The following is a 20122-nucleotide window of genomic DNA, read 5'->3' on the forward strand; positions in this document are numbered from 1 at the left end:
TGTTTCTAGCTTATTGTCATGGAGCATTGTTCAGTTAAAAACCAAAAGTCAAACAGGGCATAAATAAATGTGCCACATGAGATTAGGCACAAAAGGGCAATGGTCTATTTAAAACAGGTCCCAGCTGGCGATATAGAAGACTTTAAATAGGGCCTCTTTAAAATAGGTGAGCCTAAATTAATCCAGTGTAAGAAATGGAACCTCTCATCTTGCATTACATGGAGAAAGAATAACTGAAATCTGCCCAGAGTTATCAATCATTCATTCAGTCAGGTATCTTTTGAACACCTCCTAAGTGTACAATATAGTCCCTGCTTCAAGGAGGATATAAAGAAATTGGAAATATGGTCATGAAGGAGGAAGAGTTTGTTGGGTGGGAGGGAGAGGGAGCAGGTGCTCATCATGGCAGGAAGGGAGGGTGCAGAACAGCCCTAGTGTGGAGGCAGGAATGAGCATGGGGCCTGTATTCAGAGGTCTTGGGAGTTTCTATTGCATTCCATCTTACCAGATAATTATTCTCTTCCTATCGTTCCTGTGTGGGTTACTGGGGCTGATAACGTTCTCTGTGTTTAGGAGCCATTGATATTTTCTCTATGACAACATATTTTTCAAGTATGGAAAAATGTACGTGCAAACACATTTGGGCATCTATTTAAAAATGGAAATACAGGGGCTGCCAGATTCAAATTCCAGGAGTTGTACAGAACATTTTATTAGTAGTGAATCACACACAGTATGCCGAGTAACAACATTTACTAAATGAAACCAAGGTCTTTTAATGTTCCCAAATCTTTGATTCTCTGATACAATAAATATATTGCTACTCGAACATTCTTTTAGCCTGGACATCTTTCTTTAACTTGCATTGGGAACTCTCTGGAGTTTTTCTCAGGTCATATTATATCCATGAATTAAGATTTTTTTTTCATAATCCTCTCTGGCCTTTTCTAGCTCATCCAGGGCACGGAAAGGGATAGAAATGATGACTGTGCAGTCAGATATCTGTTTTCCAATGGAAAAAAGGCAAGAATATTAAATAAATACACAGAAAGAAATCTCAACAACCAAAAACCACCTCCCTTCAGATACTACTATAAATGACAATCAACCATCCAATATGCTGTAGGTTGGTGTCCAAGCCCAGGCCCATGGAGGCTGCAGCCCCTGCCCCAGGGACCCAATTCGGGTAAGGGGCAACAAGGCTGCCCCCAGGGGCTGTGTGGCTTCCATGATCTTACAGGTGTAGTTGAATCTTCATCTCGAATGAACCACTTAGGCTTAGGCACCCTCTCACATTTCCATTGGTGATGTTGTCATAAAGGAATTTCCTTTTATACTTTCAAGCCTAAGAGATTTGGTACAAAAAAGCTATGCCGCCAAAAAAGAAAAGATGGGGGAGGAAAAGAACATCTTCTCCCACGTCTCTATGACGCCAAGGTTTTGTCAGAATTTATTTAAATCTGGATTTTAAATACCATTCTTAGTTTTTTCTTTGGTGTGATATTTGTATTTGTCTGACTTCCCCTCTACTGAAGTTTCCCCATTTTAGCTGTTTTGATTCATATAATTTCCATTAGGATAGGCATGCTATGTAAAGTACTTAACAGGTAGGGAGTGCACAGGCACCAACTGAGCAGAATGAATTGCCACGCTGGGCTGGGGCAGAGCCTGAGATACTCCCCTGTTGCACTGGGTGTGACCCCTTGAGTAGCTGGGTCTTTGGGAGGCAAAGGAAGTCTCAGGAGAGGAACCTAGGCATGGGGTTGGTGGAGGGCACCGGGGACTTAAGGCCATAGCTACTACTTACCACTAGCAGATATTGGCAACGTGGAAGTATTCCAATATTTTAACAACCTGCATGGCCATACTAAGGCACACTCACACCAACCTGCTGAATATCACCCCCATTAAGATCTACCCTGAATTTTCATTACTAAACTTGACTTTTAAATTTCCTTCCCAGGAACCTCACAGGAAGAACTATTTCATTAAAATTATCAGCATTACTTCCATAAAATAAAATTGGTCCTAGGACTGACTTGGAATTTTGGTTTTTGCCATTACGGTTTTCCTCATTAGACAATTCAGCTTCACGATAATGGATATGAATCTCATGGTTTCCACTTTGATCCCTGTTCAGTATTATTCGAAGAAATTCAGCAATAGTACTCTTGTTCCTTCTTTCATTTAATGTACAAACATCTTTTTACTTTATCAGTTCTTTGAGCCTAATCCCATCTAGTAAGTTTACAGAAACAAGAAAGAAAGAGAGAAAAGCCTGCAGTTTCAGTAACAGTTGCCAGACATTCCTCTCCCAATACTTGTCAAGCAAGGCTCAAGGAGAAAGCTAAAAAACTTAGAACAAAAAGAATCCCCCCCGAAGTACCTACAGTGTAGAAGCTTCTTTAAAAAAATATTCACTAACTTGAATATTATCTCTAACTGCAAACACATTGGCTTATTCTGAACCCATTTAACAAAGATATCAGAAAGTTATCTCTTGTTACATGAATCTGATTCTTGTCATGTATATTCTCAAGAGGGGAAACCAGCATTTCATCCAGATATCTTTGGAACCAAAGTGGTGTAAACCAACCTCTGAATACAGAAAGAACAGGAAGAAGTTGATGCTGGTCAGTGGGTGGATGGCACTGGAGAAGGGCGGTGACATTCGACATTAATTATACATCGCCCCATCTGATCCTAGTCAGGGTATTTGCCAAGAAGTTCTTACATTCCTGTGGCCAGGGAACAGGGCCACACTAGAGTTTCGTGGAAAACAACAGTGCATTATAAAACATTTAAATCACTCCAACTACCTACAATGACTAAAGAATCTGACATTTCCATTCAATGAAAATTATTTCATTGAATGGAAGCCTACTATCATGAAAGTAATCACACTTTCACCTTAAAGGTTTTTTTTCAAAAATAACTTTACTATATTCACTTTTCTAACAACTAGCGGCTGGTGTTTTAGTGTTAACTTGCCAAGGTTTTTATATTACTAAGGTAGGTGCAGAGACACAACGTGAAAAAGAATGATAACATTTAAAGGATGCCCTTACTTTGAGAGTGTATAGTCACAGAAGAGGAGCCAAGAAGCCAAGCTCCTTTTCTAACATGAAGAATAAATTCCTAGTGAATACAGATAATATGAAATATTTCAGAAAGGCTTTATTATTAGATTTGCACCCAAAAAAAAGCCATACTTTTCCAGTCTATATAAATTGCGTTCGAGAATACATTTTCCATATAGAAATCAGAAACCCCTAAATACATTCTGAGAGCCATCTTGAATGTCCAAACTTTTTAAAAGGGGAACTTCAGTTGGGAAGCATTCTGGTTTCTGGGGCTGTGCTTTTACCCTTCACCCTGTCAGGAAGTGGGGCCTCCTATGTGAAGTTGCCTCTCATTAAGATGATCCCCTCCGCAAAGACCTCAACCAACAGCTCTACCATGTGCAGAGCTCCCAATGAAATCAAAACCCAAACTGAAGCTCACGAAGCTCCGCTTCCACATATCGCCACATCCCACACATGCTGCTGTCATCACGCCCACGCTGTTGTCACAACACCCAGTGGGCTGTTACTAAGGGCCCTGGTATGCTACTGAATATATGCATTCAATAGGAATTTCCAAAACATATTTCAGGAATACTTGTCTTTGGTTCCACATCTTCATCTGCTCAATGCAGCCACTGTCTCTGGAAGGAGCAACTCCAATCGGGCACAGCTCCTTTGACTCTTGGGGCCTCCTGCGTCCCCAGCCCCAGCCGTGAATACACAATGGACATCAGAGGAATGCTGCAGGAGGAATCTAGGGCAGTGCTTAATTGGATCATTCCCCTTCTATTAGACCATTCATATAGGTCAGCACATCTCACTTCACCCTCTCCCTCTACTCAGCAGCGACTGCCAACCCAAGCTCAGATGCAATTCATTTTGTATCTGTATCTTCTTAAGATTCCCAAGGTCTTAGCTTGAGGTACCTGACAAGCTATGTGTCTGGCAAACATTCCTTCCAGCCTCTTCAATGCTACAGAGTAGCTATGGTCTCTATATTTAATCAAACAAAAACTAGAAGAAAATGGGGGAGGGAGGGCATTATTGTTGTTGTTTTGATTTAAGTGGTTTGGCCAAGGTCATCTGTTCCATGCTAGAAGATAGACAGCACAGATGACTAAATCAGTATTTGGGGGCTCTTAATTCTTGTTAAACATGTATGGAATTACTACAGGGGAGGAAAGAGGTTTTGAACAAGTTTATACACATTCGATGATACCTAGCTTAAAAACTCCTTTTCACTTTTCCTGGAAATTGATGTGAGTGACCCAACAGAGGTAAAGGATGGCTAAATAATCATTACATTGGGCTTTTTGGAGGAAAATGCTTAAGTGGGAGGGATGCCTTGTTCTCTGTTAAGGCTCTGAGTACTCTTAGATCCATGGTCTTCTAGACCCAAGGTGTCTTGTGCATTCTCTAGTTGCTTTGCAGGTCTCGATTTTGGTGACAATAGAGGCATTATCAGTTACTGCTGGAATGACAGCCATAATTATTTACTACCAGACACTGTACACAGCTTTATTTTTATATTTTTCAAACCAAAGTCACAAGGAGCTCTAAGATTGTCTTAACATTATCTTACGATATGTTGGTCACATCCTACAGATATCTCATGCTTCTGAGAGCTATTCATTCCAACAGTTTAGCCATTGACACAAGAACCAGCTTAAGACTGGGAACCTGAACTGTAGCTCTGAGCTTCTGTTTCTGCCTGCTCCTCTCCTCTCCCCACAGCTACTTTCCTTCTTCCAGTTGAGTTCAACCAGCATTCACTGGGTGCCAGGTTCTTTGGTATCACTGGGTAGTGGGTGATGATACAGGCTGTAGAGTCAGACCAACCTGGCCTGAGACCTGGCTGGGAGACTTAGCAGAAGTTACTTTACCTCTCTAAGTCTCAGTTTCTTCAATGAGCATCCTCAAATGAGACAATACACACAAAGTATTTAGCAGAGTGCTTGGCCCACAGGAGGTGTGCAGGACATAGTAGCTCTCACTATTACACAGATCTACACGACAGATCACAAACAGCTCATGAGCTAGTGGGAAGGAAAACACTACAGGTCACCTGAATTATTTCCTAGTAAGGGCTAGTTTCAAAGGAGTGATAATTATCACAGCTTTAGTAAGTGGGTAGGTGGAAGATGGGACTCAGAGGAGTAATATAGGAAACGATACCTGAGCTATACTTTATTGGATAAGTTGTGGAAGCCATCCCCTGTGGTTTGAAAGAGACAATCACAAACCTTGCAGAGTCATAGGTAACATGGCAAACATGAGGTGACTTTGGAAGCTCCACACCCTTTCTTCTGTGTATTAAATGCATCCACATGCTGAGGAGATACCACTTGCATCATGTCATGCTGATGGCAGCAAAGAGGTCAACAGATAGCATAAGCACAAGCACGGCAGCAAGTGGGAGGAGGATGGAGACTGTGTAGGAGGGGGAGAATGAGGTGGGGAGAAGCAGAAGCTGGTCAGGAACGCAACCGCCGGCTTTCGCCAATCTGTGGAATGTAGGGGAACTCAAACTCAGAGCCTGCAGGGATGGAACTGGACAGTCCCCAAGAACTCTGCACTTGGGACTCTGCCCACCCGTTTGGCCACACCCAGGGCCCCAGCTTTCTGGTTCCCAGCAGCTCTGCCCAGGCTCTTCCCCTTTGTCAACCCAAGCTTCCTTCTTCTTCGTCTGCTTTGATTACCTAAGCCAGGTCTAGCACATCACCCCCTCTCTATCTTTTCTCTTATTACCTCCCATATAGAATGACTTTTTGCTCATATCTATCAATAAACAAAACATTTTACTTATTATATTATTTTATTTCTTTATTTATTGAGACAGAGTTTTGTTCTTGTTGCCCAGGAGGGACTGCAGTGGCATGATCTCGGCTCCACCTCCCAGGTTCTGTAGTTCTCCTGTCTCACCCTCCTGAGTAGCTATGATAACAGGTGTGAGCCACCATGCATGTCCTATTTTATTTTTTTGACAGGGTCTTGCTCTGTCACTCAGGCTGGATTTTAGTGGTATGATCATGGCTCACTGCAACCTCCACCTCCTGGGCTCAAGTAGCTGGGACCACAGACATCCACCACCATGCTCGGCTCATTTTTGCATTTTTTAAATAGAGACAGGGTCTTGCCATGTTGTCCAGGATGGTCTTGAATTCCTGGACTCAAGTGATTACCGTACCAGGCTTCCCAAGGTGCTGGGATTACAGGCGTGAGCCACTACAAATAAAACATTTTAAACCTAAAAAAAATATGTAAACAATTTTCCCTAGTCCTGCTGCATCTATGCACTTCAAGTCTTGCCTATATTGTGATATGTGAAAATATGTGTCTTTAGTCAAATTTAATGTCTTTATGATTCCTAGTATTAAAAAAATAGACAACTTCTTTGAGTGCCTTGAGTGTATACACAACAAAGACTATGGGATTCCAGCGGGTGTAGCCAGTGATGCTGAAGAAACCTTCTTTGAACATGTTTTTGCAGAATAATGACCTTGAAGGCAGTCATATGATGAGGCAATGGGAAAGCGCCTTCTTCTTCCGTCCAGGATGCCTGCCTGTCTGCCTGCCTCCCCACTGGCACTTGCTGAGGCACCGTGGAGAAGCAGAATCTGGTAGACCTGGGTTTGACCCCTGGCTGTGTGATTGTGGACAAGTTATTTAGTAGTTATCATGCTTACTAGAGAGTGACAAGATGAATACTGTCCAGTTTGATCTGACTTTGTACCTTCAACGCAATATGCTCGTCTTTGGAAATGAAAATGGCCATAGACCTTGTGTATGGCAACGTGTGTGTGCTGGACTTTCGCTGGCCTGTTTTTACTTTCTTTTGACCTGCCTCAAACTGGCAAAATACAAATTAAAAACAGCTTTTATAACAATGTTGTCCAGAAAAATTGTATTCCCTACAATCTACTTCATTTCCTATGTACCAGTTCTGAAGAGTAAATATGGTTTCTGTATGAATTGCTGAGTACTTGTTCATAAAGGATACTGCTTCATAAGAAAGACTACAGAAAAATAAATCACCATAGTTATTACGGAAGCTGATGTTACTAATGTTCACAGTTCAGGTTGCTAAGTCTAAGTGCTCAAGGCCTTGGTCTGATGCTCTTCCTATGACTTTGCTATAGGTCTACTAATTGATGTGCAATCTAACATTTGGACCCTTACTTTTATGAGAAGCGTGTTTGGAAAAAGAAATGATTTGATTTCTTTTGAGAAGGAGGCTTTCAAACAGGTAGTTTTCTCTGGTTCTGGTTTATCCCATATGTGGAATGATTAAGTTTCAATTTTGCAAAATGATTTCTGCTCAGTGAGCAACTACAAGAAATATTCATGAGCTGTGGGATGCATGACGAGATAAGGAAAGTACCTTATGTCTCCTGGAACTGACTTGGAAGGATCTTTCATTTTCACTTCTCACACAGATTTGCTCACCTGTGTGTGCTGAGAAGGAAGTGGGGTTGGTGGCTACAAAAGACTTCAAAATGGTGTGAATACATGAAGATTCTTCTCACTGAAGGCCAGATTTGTTAGGAAACATCTTTAGCATACCTATTTTTTCCTTTTAGTAAAGAATTTGGATTTTGAGACAACAGTTTACAATTGGCCTGACAGTCTAGCAATTTTTAGCTTTTGAATGAACTTTTCCAGGATATTGCCTGACGTAAAGGACCCTGTTTTTTTGTTTTGTTTGCTTTGGACTTGTCTTTTTGCACACAAGCTCCTAAGAAACAGGCTGGCAGATAGATCAAGCAGAACCCGATTCTGAGAGGCTATCCAATCTTCTAAGCTCACGTTAAGCTAGAAAATTGGTTCTCAGAAGTCTCCATTTTCCCTCAGAATCGTCTCTGAATGAGGTCCTTGCGGCTGCTTACTGTTCTTTTACATGGTGACACCTATTCTCTATTCTCCTTCACTTTGAATATCATTTTTCAAGCTTTCTGAGAAGCGCTGTTACACTTCTATGAAGAGCCTCCAACTGCCAATCTTGAAATATTCTTTGAAATCGGTAACACCAGGTGCTCTGTTCAAGAAGCAAAGGAGGCAGCTCCATATATCATACAATGCAACATTTGTTCGCAGGCAGCACTGGATTTAAATACACACACAGATGCACATGTGCACACATACACAGGTACATACACACACACACACTGCAGCCTTAATAGCTCAATGTTTCTCTTGAAAGACTCCAAGGGTTTCAGGAAATGCAAGGAAACTTTCAAAAATAAAGCATAAAAAAAAGGAAACAGAAAAATCAAAGGAAAGATTAAAAAAGGAATCCAAATCGAACATGTCTTGTACTAACATGCTTAACAGAAAGGGAGCTGGAAGGTTAGATGAAGTTATATCACCAACCTGCAAATAAAAGATCTCTTTCAGAATGGTTAAAGATCTACTCTTTGTAAGCAATTTTAGAGACATGGATTTGTTTTGTGAAATCATATTAAGAAGATACAGCTAAAATGAGGTCCTTGCCCAATGGAGGATGCCACTATTTTCTCAGCATAATTTACGTACGAAACGAAAAAAACATGTAAGAATAAACAGCAAAATGATGCCCTCTACTCTTGCTGAGAAAATACTTATCTTTGAGTTGTTAGACAGCCTTGCTCATCGAAGAGCAGAAAAATGCAAAGGAGAGAAGTCAGGTGGAAGAGAAATAAGCTAAATAAGCCCACCTCAGCCCACACTGACAGCTCAGCTGGGCCCCTCAACTTCCAGGTCGCGGAGGCAGTGTGGCTGAACAGCGCTGGGGCAAACTCTTCAGTGCTCAAGAGTCATTTCCATTTCTTTTGGATGCCTATTTTGTGTTTCCCAGCACATGCAATAATATCGTAGTAAGTATTTAATGACTTTTTTTTTTAACCACAGTTCCTTTACGGTATACTAAAATATAGCCCATCGTCCTTGATTTCCATATTTAGTAGGAATGTTTTTGACTAGAAAATGTTACACTCATTTTTTGTTTGTTAGTAGAGGTATTAGAATGCCTCACATATTATTTTATTTCTTAATTATGTCTTCAAACTAATTATCTCTTTCTAACTAGGTGTGGGTGGCTGCATATACTTTTTTGTTTGGGATGATTAACTTCCCTCTTTGCTTTTATAGGACAGTGTTTTTAACCTTTTTCTGCTCCTAACCTTCCCCAGGTGTGACCGTTTTGAGTTTGTTGTGACTGACACTGAATACCAATAATTCTGTGTCTCCATCACTGGCTTCCTTGGGTGGAATCCTTGTAACTATGTGTGGTCACTCGTGTGTGCATGTGCATTTCTTGATTAGACCACATGGGACTTGGTGTCTCCTTCCCTTGTTGTCTTTCATTCTATTGCTGCCTCTTCCTCACCCGTTTTCATTTATTTATTTACTTATTTTTGAGATGGAGTCTTGTTCTGTTGCCCAGGCTGGAGTGCAGTTGTGCGATCCTGGCTCACTGCAACTTCCCTCTCCTAGGTTCAAGCGCTTCTCCTGTCTCAGCCTCCCAAGCAGCTGGGATTACAGGTGTGCACCACCACACCTGGCTAATTTTTGTATTTTAGTAGAGATGGAGTTTCGCCATGTTGGTTCACCCCTGTTTTCAAAGGCAGTGTATGCTGGTGCAGAGTCAAGCCCAGATGCGCTCATCTTAAACTTGACTAATTCATCAAACACGAGCAATGCATTCCTGCACTTTAGGACAGCACACTTGTAGACCTCACAAATATAAATGGCAATCCATACATTATATTCCTTTAAGCCAAAATACCATGGTTCAATCTCAGAGCTGGTTTTCCGGGTTTTAGACTCATGGAGTTACCCACTCATCTTTATTATTTCCAGGTTCTATTTATCTTAATGTGGCTAGAATTTGTGTTTGTCCTTCTTTTCACTGGAGTTCTGTGTCTTTAAAAAAAAAATAATCCCTAGTCTTTGTAATAAAATTCCTCTAGAGGAGAGGTGAAAGGGCTTGAGCAACGCCTTTCTCCCCTCTGGCTTATTAGAGAGGATGAAGGTTTCTAGGCAGGATGAAAGGAATAATCCAGGAAGGAAGCCAGGAAGAAAAAGGGGGTGGAGGGAAACTTAAGCTAGTGTCAAGAGGTTGGCGAATGGAAGAATGTGGCACAGAAGAGGGGGAAATGAGAAGCCACTCTGATAAATCTCACCATCCTTTCTTAAAGGCCTGTTTCAAAGGCCTCTTCCCATGGAGTCGCCCCGGCCTTTCCCCTGCCCTGTCACTCTCCCACCTCATCTGAGACTCCACTGAAATCCCAGAGCGTTTTACCTGCATCTCCCTTACAGCCTTCACCAACTTCTCTTTCGTGTTGTGGATATTTATGTAACTTCCTGTAAGCCCTGACTCGCCATTTAATAAACCATTATTGAGCACCTCTCTGGGTGCCCGGCACTTTCCTAGATGCCAGGGATACACAGATGGTTGTGGCACCGCCCCAGCTCTCAGGAGCCTCCCAGCCTTGGCCTGGCTCTGGTCAGGCTCACCATCCGCTGCACCCACCATGGCCTGTCAGTGCAGTCTCCCTGCCTGTAATGGCCTTCCTCTCCTTTTCTCTTGTTTGTCTTTCAAGGTCTTAGACATAAACTCTTCAGGAAGATTTTTCTGAACTGTTGAGCTCCTATAGAAGATGCACATGTCTCTTTCGGGACTTCCCATAAGTTGACCTCTTCCATTTACAAGTCTATCTCTGCCAGTGGACGCAGAGCAGAAGTCTCACTTTCTAATCTTGGATTCTCCAACTTCAAGAGCTATGCCTCTTCCACGGCAGATAGCCACTCAATATTAGTTGAATGAATAATTGATTAGTTCTTCTCACACTGTCCCTCTGAGGTGGGGTGGGAAAGATATCACTTGTCCCATTTTGCAGGTAGGACTACAAAGGGACAGAGAGCATCAATAACGTGTCTCCAAATTGAAATGATGGTTGAGCTGGACAGGAAGTGTGTCTGCTCTATCCTCCAGGCTAAACAGATCCATTAGAAAAAGGTGTACCTGTTTCCCATTTGTCATTTTAGAAAGTGTGTCTAGATGGAGACTGAGTAGAGGACAGAGTAAAAGGACAGGGGACAGATGTGGTAGGAGGCCTATTTGGCAAAAGACAGAAGTCACTGAATCACAGCCACTTCTGGTCATTTCTAAAGAAGACAGACTGGGGGTTAGTGCTGCTGCGTGGATTCTATCCACGGTCAAGTGAGAAAGGAAAAGAATGTGGGCTGAGAAAAACAAGGGTGAAAAGCAGATTAACAAGTGGCTGCTACTGGATAAGAACTCATAAAAAAAAAAAAAAAAAACAAGACAGAGGGCACCTGGGGAGAATCAGATTAAACCTTGAATTAAAGCGAGGCTGTTTGACAAACAACATTGTGACCCAGGAAATATGGGAAACCGCTGAGCAGATTTATGAGTGAGTTTCTAATTGAGGTGGCTGTAAATGTGCAGATATATTTTTGTTTTTCTGTACGGGTAAATAAAAGGCAGGCAGCACAAGCAGATGGGGGAGCCTGACTGATCATTTGGAGTGAGAAGCCCTGGATTTAGGTCTCTCAAAATGTACAGGAACTGTGACTTTGGGCAAGTAACTCAGCTTCTCTGAACCTTAGTTTCTTTTTAAACAGTGGGCAAAGGCGATGCTTTTGCAGGGATGTGGTGAGATCAACTCTTCTTTTTGCTGGTAAATTTGGATTTGTTTTTCAAATGACTGCATTCACGGTTGGATTAGTTTGCTGGCCAGCTTTCCCAGAGGCTTCTAGGCAGATGTGTCTTCATGTCTCCCTGGGAAGCCTTCAGTTGTGTAGCTATCCCTGACTGCAAGAGAGTTTGGGTTTTCCTTTGGTTTGGCTTCTATAAAGGGAAGAATTTAAGGCAGAAGAAAATTAGGAAAAGCTTTGGATTAGTCAACATAGGCTACAGTACCCAATACGGGGTAGCTACAGTACCCAATACGGGGTAGCAACAGCACAGAAGGAAGGGATTAGGAGACTAATAAAGCAAAGTAGCAGGCCGGGGAAGGTGAATCTAATTAAAGAGTAAATTAAAAGTAGTAGAGGCCAGGCACAGCTGCTTACACTTGTAATCCCAACACTTTGGGAGGCCTAGATGGGAGGATCGCTTGAAGCCAGGAATTTGACACCAGCCTGGGCAACACAGTGAGATTCTGTCTCTACAAAAAAAAATTTTTTTTTAATTAGCTGAGTGTGGTAGTGTGTGCCTGTAGTCCCAGCTACACTGGAGACTGAAGTGGGAGGATTGCTTGAGTCCAGAAGTTTGAGGCTGAACTGAGCTATGATTGCACCACTGCACTCCACCCTGGGTAGCAGAGTGGGATCCTGCCTCTAAAAAAAGTTTGTTTTTTTTTTTAATTATAGAGGTAGTGGCATGAAGACCCCACTAAGAAATTACTGAAGCAGTGCACCACTAGTTTCTACGAATAATAACACACAGGCACGTTTCTGCAAAACTGAGTAGAGATTGAGTTACTTTTTTTTAGGGTCTCCCTTTCTCAGCATCTGATATTACCATTTGCTTTTTATGTCTTCTCTTTAACCTCTGCTCCACTCCCCAAATCCTAATGGTTTTTAGTTCCTCTAAATCAGTGCTCTGTAATGCTATTTTATAGTGAATTCTGTTTTCCAAGGTTTTTAAAATCTTTCTTTCCCCCAATAACTTAACTGTCTCATATTTAATTTTCTCAGATTCTCTTTTTTTTTTTTTTTTTTTGAGACAGAGTCTCACTCTGTTGCCCAGGCTGGAGTGCCATGGCACATCAGGGCTTACTGCAGCCTTGACCTCCCAGGCTCAAGCAATCCTCCAGCCTCGACCTCCCAGGTAGCCAGGACTACGGGCACACACTAATATGCCCAACTAATTTATTTATTTATTTACTTATTTTTGGTAGAGACAATGTTTCACTATTTTGCCCAGGCTGATCTTAAACTTCAGGACTCAAGCAGTCTGCCTACCCAGGCCTCCCAAAGTACTGGGATTATAGGTGTGAATTACTATGCTCAGCCTCAGATTCTAATTCTTGATTCCTGCTTCTGTAATTAAAAAAAGGGGGGGTGGGGCTGGGCACGGTGGCTCCTGCCTGTAATCACAGCACTTTGGGAAGCCAAGGCGGGCATATCACCTGAGGTCAGGAGTTTGAGACCAGCCTGGCCAACATGGTGAACCCCTACTCTACTAAAAATACACAAATTAGCTAGGCATGATGGCAGTTGCCTGTAATCCCAGCTACTCAGGAACCCGAGGCAGGAGAATTGCTTGAACCCGGGAGGCGGAGGTTGCAATGAGTCCAGATCGTGCCACTGCACTGCAGCCTGGGCAACCAGGGTGAGACTCCATCTCAAAAAAGAACAAAAAGATGTAGGTAGGTTAACACTCTCTTATAATACTTGCATTTTAATAGCAGCCATTAATCCCTGAATGCAAAGTACAACAGATAATATCAGTATGTTTGGGGGCCTTGTAGGATAGAACCAGTGGAAGAGGGACTTTCAGATCACCTGAAATGTGTCAGATGTTACAGACCTACACTGTTTGAGCTAAATGCTAGCCCTGTTAACAAAGCCCAGGAGTGGGGGAGCAGGAAGGGAATGCAGAATGGATTTGCCTTTCATCAGTGTGTGGTGTGATAGGACAGGGCGGTAGTGTACTAGAATTGGGTGGAGAGGGACAAATCTGTCAAAACATGAGAAGAAAAACCGATACGCTAAGAAGAGATGACATTACATTTAAAATAAAGCTTCAGGAAAAGCTATACAGTTGGGTAACACCCAATCAAAATAGTGCCGCTAATGGACTAGTGATGAGCATGGAGACATAACTGTGAATTATACACAGAACTGAGGGAGGGGGGGTGGGTGTAGGGGGAACAGGACTGGGGGAAGATATATTAAGGGTAAACGAAAAGTTGGTCCCACTTAAGCCAGGCCAAAGTTACAGAAAATGCCTTTGCTTCGTTTATTCTTCAGTAAAATATATTATTTTTTTCTCCTATGTGTTTAACTCTAAGTGTGCACTATTAGAAAACCATCAATAAAAATTATGGATAAATGAGGGAATAATTACTTAAAATATAAAATAATTACCAGCTTTACAAAAACATTTTCTTCAAGGCTTAAGGGCCATTTAAAATAATGTTCAACATGCCAAAGAAGTTTTTTTGCATATAGTACAAACTTTAAAGAATTCTATTTCATAAAGTAAGGCTAGTTCATATAATAGAGAAAAGTTTCAGTGCATTTGGTTCAGCATTAAAAAAAACCCCCAAAAAACATTCACTGCTAATAGATAAAGGAGATAACGAAATGCAACCCACCTTCAGCTGCACTAAGGAGTCATTTTATAAGTTGTACCAGTAAGCTCCTGTTTCACCAAGAAGAATTCATTAAGTGAGAGCAAGTCAATGAAAATGAGCTTTATTAAAAAAAAAAAAAAAAAAGAACTGATGTAATTAAAGGTATTGGTGAAAACTAGCTCAGTTATGAAGGGGAAATGACTCAGCAGCAAAGAAATGAAACCATATACCATAGAATCTTCTCCTAGTTTTAAGTTATTTGGGGAAAAAATATACTCCACACAATAGCCAAGATGCATGCCAGCATGAAGGAGGAAGAAGTGCTTATATAAAATCTCATTCTTCACATACTAGTGAATTATAGCATTCACGTGCCGGCAGGCCAAACAGTCAATGAGGACAGTAAGAAAGCTTCGGACGCAGGCTGACCCAGCTTCAGATGGGCAGCGCTGACCTTCATCAGTGCTGTTCTGCATGGCACAGTTAAATGACAATATGTGCCCTCTGGAATACTTAAAGAAAGCTGTATCCTGGGGAAAAGATGCCTAAGACACTTTGAGCACCCCAGATCCAATAATAACTCTGTGGAAAAAATGTGTAGGTAAGTTGAATGATAAAATATCCACAGCAGAGCGGCTGTGCAAATACGGTTTTTGAAAAAGAATCGTCCTATCCAATTTTATGTGGTCTTAGTCACAAGGCCTGAATAGGGGACAAAAATCCACACGCCTCAAGTCCAAGCAGTGTGCACACGGGACGTTTTTGCAGACCTCAGATATATGAATATGGGTTGGAGCCAGATGGCTGTGTGAGGACTGGCAGCTTCTTCCCTGGGAAGCCTTCAGCTTAGCGTTGTCTTGTGATCTGACCACTGGCCTGGAAGGCAGAGAAACAGCCAGGATTTGCCAGTGATGCCACTTGATAAGCCACTGCCTAGTCTAACACCTCCTTATATAGCACCATCACAAGGATTAAGTGCTCACTAGCTAAAAAATAAAATTGAAAGGTGGATCTGAAGGTGCTTTGAGCATTAGAACACTTAGACCCTCCTCACACTCATGCCAGGGATGTCAGGCAGAAAGCAGGGAAGTAAAGAGGAACATCATGAGAAGAAAGGAGATGGAAGAAGGTTGGAAATTTCCAGCTACAAAATAATAAATAACCCATAGTAAAATAAGTTCCAAGTGGGCAGTGCTTTGCAAATGAGAATGTCACGTTTTCATACACTCTGTGATCCACAGAACCTTTTAGAGAGTTGCTAAGACGAGTGAATAAAATATTGTCTGCAAGAGTGGTTTACGAACTACAAATCCTTTAATAATTTACCATGGTATGTGGTCTAAATGGTTAAAAAAAAAAAAAAAACAAAACCACAAAACCTGGGAAGCTTGAAGAGGAATCTCTGAAAATGGTTGTGCCTTGATCAAGTCCCTGCAGCAATGTCTGCCGACATGCGTTGGAACTCAATATTCTGGGGTAATAAAAGGGATATTTCACTTATAAAATGTAAATCAAAGTTGAGTGATCAAGTTTAGGGGATGGGTTATTTCATGATCTAATTCCTGTGGATTTACTATGATATGTAAGGAAAGAGTGCTAGAAAAACTCTCTGGTGCATCTGAAACTTTATCTTACCTAGAGAATGAAAAGACCATCAACACTTTCTACCCACAATCTGCGGCTCTATTAACAAACAAAAAGCGAAACCAAAGCCCACCACTTTCTATCTCTGAGCAGTGTTCATGGTTGGGTGTCTCATGGCTTTGTTCTGCCACTCCTCAGGTAAATGAGGTGTGTTCTGTTCATCCTAATGGGTGAGTCTTTTAGGGGGACAAGAAAAAAAAGTAGGCTGGTTTGAATGTAAGTTAATCCTGCCTTTTGATATTTATACAGCTAATTTCTATTTAATCTTCCAACAAACAAGTAGTCTATATGCCAAAGCAGCAGAAAAGGCAACATTAAAAAAATGGGCCAGTCTCCTCAATAGAGCTGGGTACACATATTCGCCAAAAGATAAAAGTAACAGTGTACATCACAATATTATTCAACATAGCTAAAATCTAGAAAGGATACATAAATTATGAGACAGCCACATAACTGAATATTAAACAGGCATGAGAAGAATAACCTGTGACTATAAACAGATACAATATTAAGTGAAAGAAACAGAAAACAGATTCAATATTGAATCACCAAAAAGTATTCACAGTGAGATTTCACTTACGCAAAGTACAAAAACAAGGACCACTAAATTATGTTGTTGGAAGATAGAAGAGAGAAGAGTGGTGACCTTTGGGGAGGGGGTGTGACTGGAAGGGGATGATGGGTGGGGGCTTCTGGGAGGCTAGCGTGTCTCCTGAGCAAGATACTGATTACACAGGTATGTTCAGTTTATGAAAATACATAAAATGTACATTGATGTACACTTTTCTGCAGTATACTGTATTTCAGTGAGAAGTTTGTTTGTTTGTTTTTTTACTGGAGCAGCCTCTAAGTTGGCAGGATTCAGTTAGACTTGCTTTGACTGGTGCTCTGAGGCCATCTGTTCTCAATCCCCCTTGTTCCCACAGATCAGGATGCAGCTGAGGCACAGAAGCTTGATTTGCTTCGAGGCTTTATAGCTGAGACCCGGAACATATGAATGAGTATTTTACTCTTACTGTAAATTATGGAGTCAGTAAATAGATCTATAAATTCAGTGGATGCTATTTTAGCAATGTGGATTTTGTTCCATTTTTGAGATGTCTTAAAAACCTTAGAGATTTCACATCTCCTGTCCAAAAGAAATCTATAAAAATGGTCTATTAAATTTATTTAAGTCAACAAAGGATTTTCTTACGGATACGTGATCAGGGTCTCATTTAATACTAATTCAGAAGGTCCCTTTGGAAACAATCATCCTATGACTTTAACTCCCTCATTTCGTGGATCAGGAATCTGATACCCAAAGAGGTTAAATGCTATGCGTATAGCCACGCAAATACTCAAAAGCAGAATATGGACTAGAATTCAGGTTCCCTGACTGCTAAACCAATTTACTTTTCATTCTAACTTTCTGGCTTCCATGTTATTGTTGATTCACAGAATTATGAACAACTAAAAAGAGATGATATTAAAGTAAGTGACATGTAATGATACTAAATGTTTACTTCATTGTGATATTTTCTAAAGAGCAGGGCCAATAAACTTATGTGGCCCTAAGTGATTACTGAGTTTTAGAAATTAGCTAACAGGAGTTTAGAAATTAATATGTTAATAGTATCTTGAAAAAAATTGAATACTCTTATATTGGAAATTATTGTTACCAATGGGAGCTATATGGACACCTTTATTTTCTTATTCAAAAACATACCTTGTCAGAGAAGCATGAATGACCTCAGACCAGCTAGAATAGAATTTATCAGGCCCTTCTACACACATCTGAGGACATTTATCTGAGATGAATCTGGTGTTATTTTAGAAGTTCTTGCCTTGAGAATATTTGGATTATTTTTATCTTATAATGCTCTTTCAAGGACTATTTACTTGCTGTGGGTCATTTCTATTTGTAAATGGTAATAGTTACCTGAAATCAAAACTGTATTTACCCATGTCCATTCTGTTTCCCAGAACCTAGATGGCTCTAACTCACTCACTATAGAACAAAAGAAATTCATTATTTTTCCACTGACTTACTTTCTGTATTATGGGTAATGTACTATGACTTTGTATTATGACCCTTATCAGATTAAAAATATATGTTTCCTTGATCATGGCTGTAGAACATTTATGGTCTGGTTCATACACTTCCAATAATAGGAAATGCAAGATTAAACTAGGCTTTAAAAACAACCACTGATGAAAATAAATTAACAACATAAAATATTGAGGCAGACATTAGTATCTTATCGCATTCTCACCCTCAGGCCCTCAGGTCACTGGGTGTAGACTGTACTTTCCTCTCAAATCTGAGGAAGTGGTTACATCTCTCACGGCCCTTGTACCCACAGATGACCGGCTGGCCAAAGGCCCAGTGGACACATGGAGACAATTGCTCACGAGAGCAGCCAGACTAAGAAGTGGCTTGTAAGTACCATAGAAATGCCAGCATAGCGAGAGTTTTACGTGTATACCATTCCAGTTCCAAACAACGACTGCAGGGGCATAATGTGAAGTTAATTCATTCAGCAAGTATTATGAGCACCTCATCTGGCAACTGGAGCACAAATGAGATAATCCACGTGAAGGGTTTGGCATAGTGGCTGGTATATGATAAACACTTTGTGTAAATAACTACAGGATAACACTTCCTGTGACATTGAAGAACTGGAAGAATTAACCAGGTACGTGGGGGTGGAGTGGAAGAGAGTCGTCAAAGGCAAAAAAGAGCAGTGCCACTCAGGGACACTAAGAGGCTCAGGAGAACGGGAGCATCAGGCGGGAAGGGAAGAGTTGGGGCTACAGAGATGAGCAGGTGGCAACACATGGAAGCCCCATCATTCTTGTTACAGAGGTTGGTTTTGATCTTGTAGACAGTGAGAATTATAAAAAGCAATGCTTTCCACACTGTAGGATCTCATCTATTAGTTAGATCTGAAATAACTTTCATGGGGTCCAACTAGCACTACTTTTTCAACAAAGAGTTCAAAATAGAATATGATAGGAAAGGACGGAAAACATAAAACTTGTTTATATATATACTGATGTGAGTATTGAGTCATGATGTTAAATTTATTTTTTATTGTGAGTCACAGTCCAAAAAGTTTGAAGGTCATTTCTTTGAAAGCATTTAAGCAGAGGAATGATCTGAACAGTCTTGTGCTTCAGAAAATCAATTTGGCTGCTGTGCAGAAAGGACTGGAGGGCGGCAGGCCTGACTATAGGAAGAACAGTTGCCGCAATCAGGCTAACGACGGCAATGCTAACTGAGGGCAGGGCCAGTAAAGACGGATAGAAGTTCTACAGAGGGATACCAGGCGGGATACACTGAGGAGGACAAGATTTAGGTGAGGAAGGTGTCAAAAATGCAACCTGGACCGTCTAGGTTTCTGCATTAGACAATTGGGTGGGCCTCACCCTTCTTTGTGGCAAGCAAGGAATGCCAGAGCAAAAACAGTTTTAGGGACAGAAGATTATTAGGTTGAGATAAAAAGTTGAAAACATAGAGAATAAGTATAATTTGGATAATTTTATAGAAAAAAATTCATTATATTTCTCTACAAACCAATCATGATCAAGTGTTTATTGTCTGATGCACTAAAGTGTGGTACTAATATTAGAAATATATATATGGCTGGGTGCAGTGGCTCACACCTGTAATCCCAGCACTTTGTGAGGCCAAGGCAGGTGGATCATGAGGTCAGGAGTTCGAGACCAGCCTGGCCAATATGGTGAAACCCTATCTCTACTAAAAATACAAAAAATAGCTGGGTGTGGTGGCAGATGTCTGTATTCCCAGCTACTCGGGAGGCTGAGGCAGAAGAATCGCTTGAACCCAGGAGGCAGAGGTTGCAGTGAGCCGAGATTGCGCCACTGCACTCCAGCCTGGGTGACACAGCGAAACTATGTCTTACTAAATATATATATATACTTATATGTAGAGAGACTAAATATATATAGTTGCATAGAGGCTAATATATTATATATATAGAGAGAGACTAAATATATAGATATAGGTATGGATCGACTTACGACCTGTGCAACTTACGACCATTCGACTTTACGTCCACAATCGCTAGCCACGACTGCTCCGCGTCTGGCAGCGCAAACGTT

General features: G+C 41.1%; 1 protein-coding gene across 22 annotated transcripts in view; it reads right to left on the reverse strand.

Annotated features, from left to right (window-relative positions):
- The window catches only part of STAU2 (staufen double-stranded RNA binding protein 2), a 342658-nt gene that overhangs the window by 38252 nt on the left and 284284 nt on the right, over nucleotides 1-20122 (reverse strand). The window contains exon 15 of one of the 22 annotated variants that reach the window (XM_032271044.1): nucleotides 11641-11916. The exons of the other annotated variants lie outside the window; for them this stretch is intronic. Coding sequence (XP_032126935.1) covers nucleotides 11791-11916 — 126 coding nt within the window. The 3' untranslated portion in view covers nucleotides 11641-11790. Of the gene's footprint in view, nucleotides 1-11640; nucleotides 11917-20122 lie in introns of those variants that run through there. 22 annotated transcript variants of the gene reach the window in all.

The sequence above is a fragment of the Sapajus apella genome, unplaced genomic scaffold (assembly GCF_009761245.1).
Source record: "Sapajus apella isolate SASKATOON/1434 unplaced genomic scaffold, GSC_monkey_1.0 scaffold222, whole genome shotgun sequence".
NCBI lineage: Eukaryota > Metazoa > Chordata > Mammalia > Primates > Cebidae > Sapajus > Sapajus apella.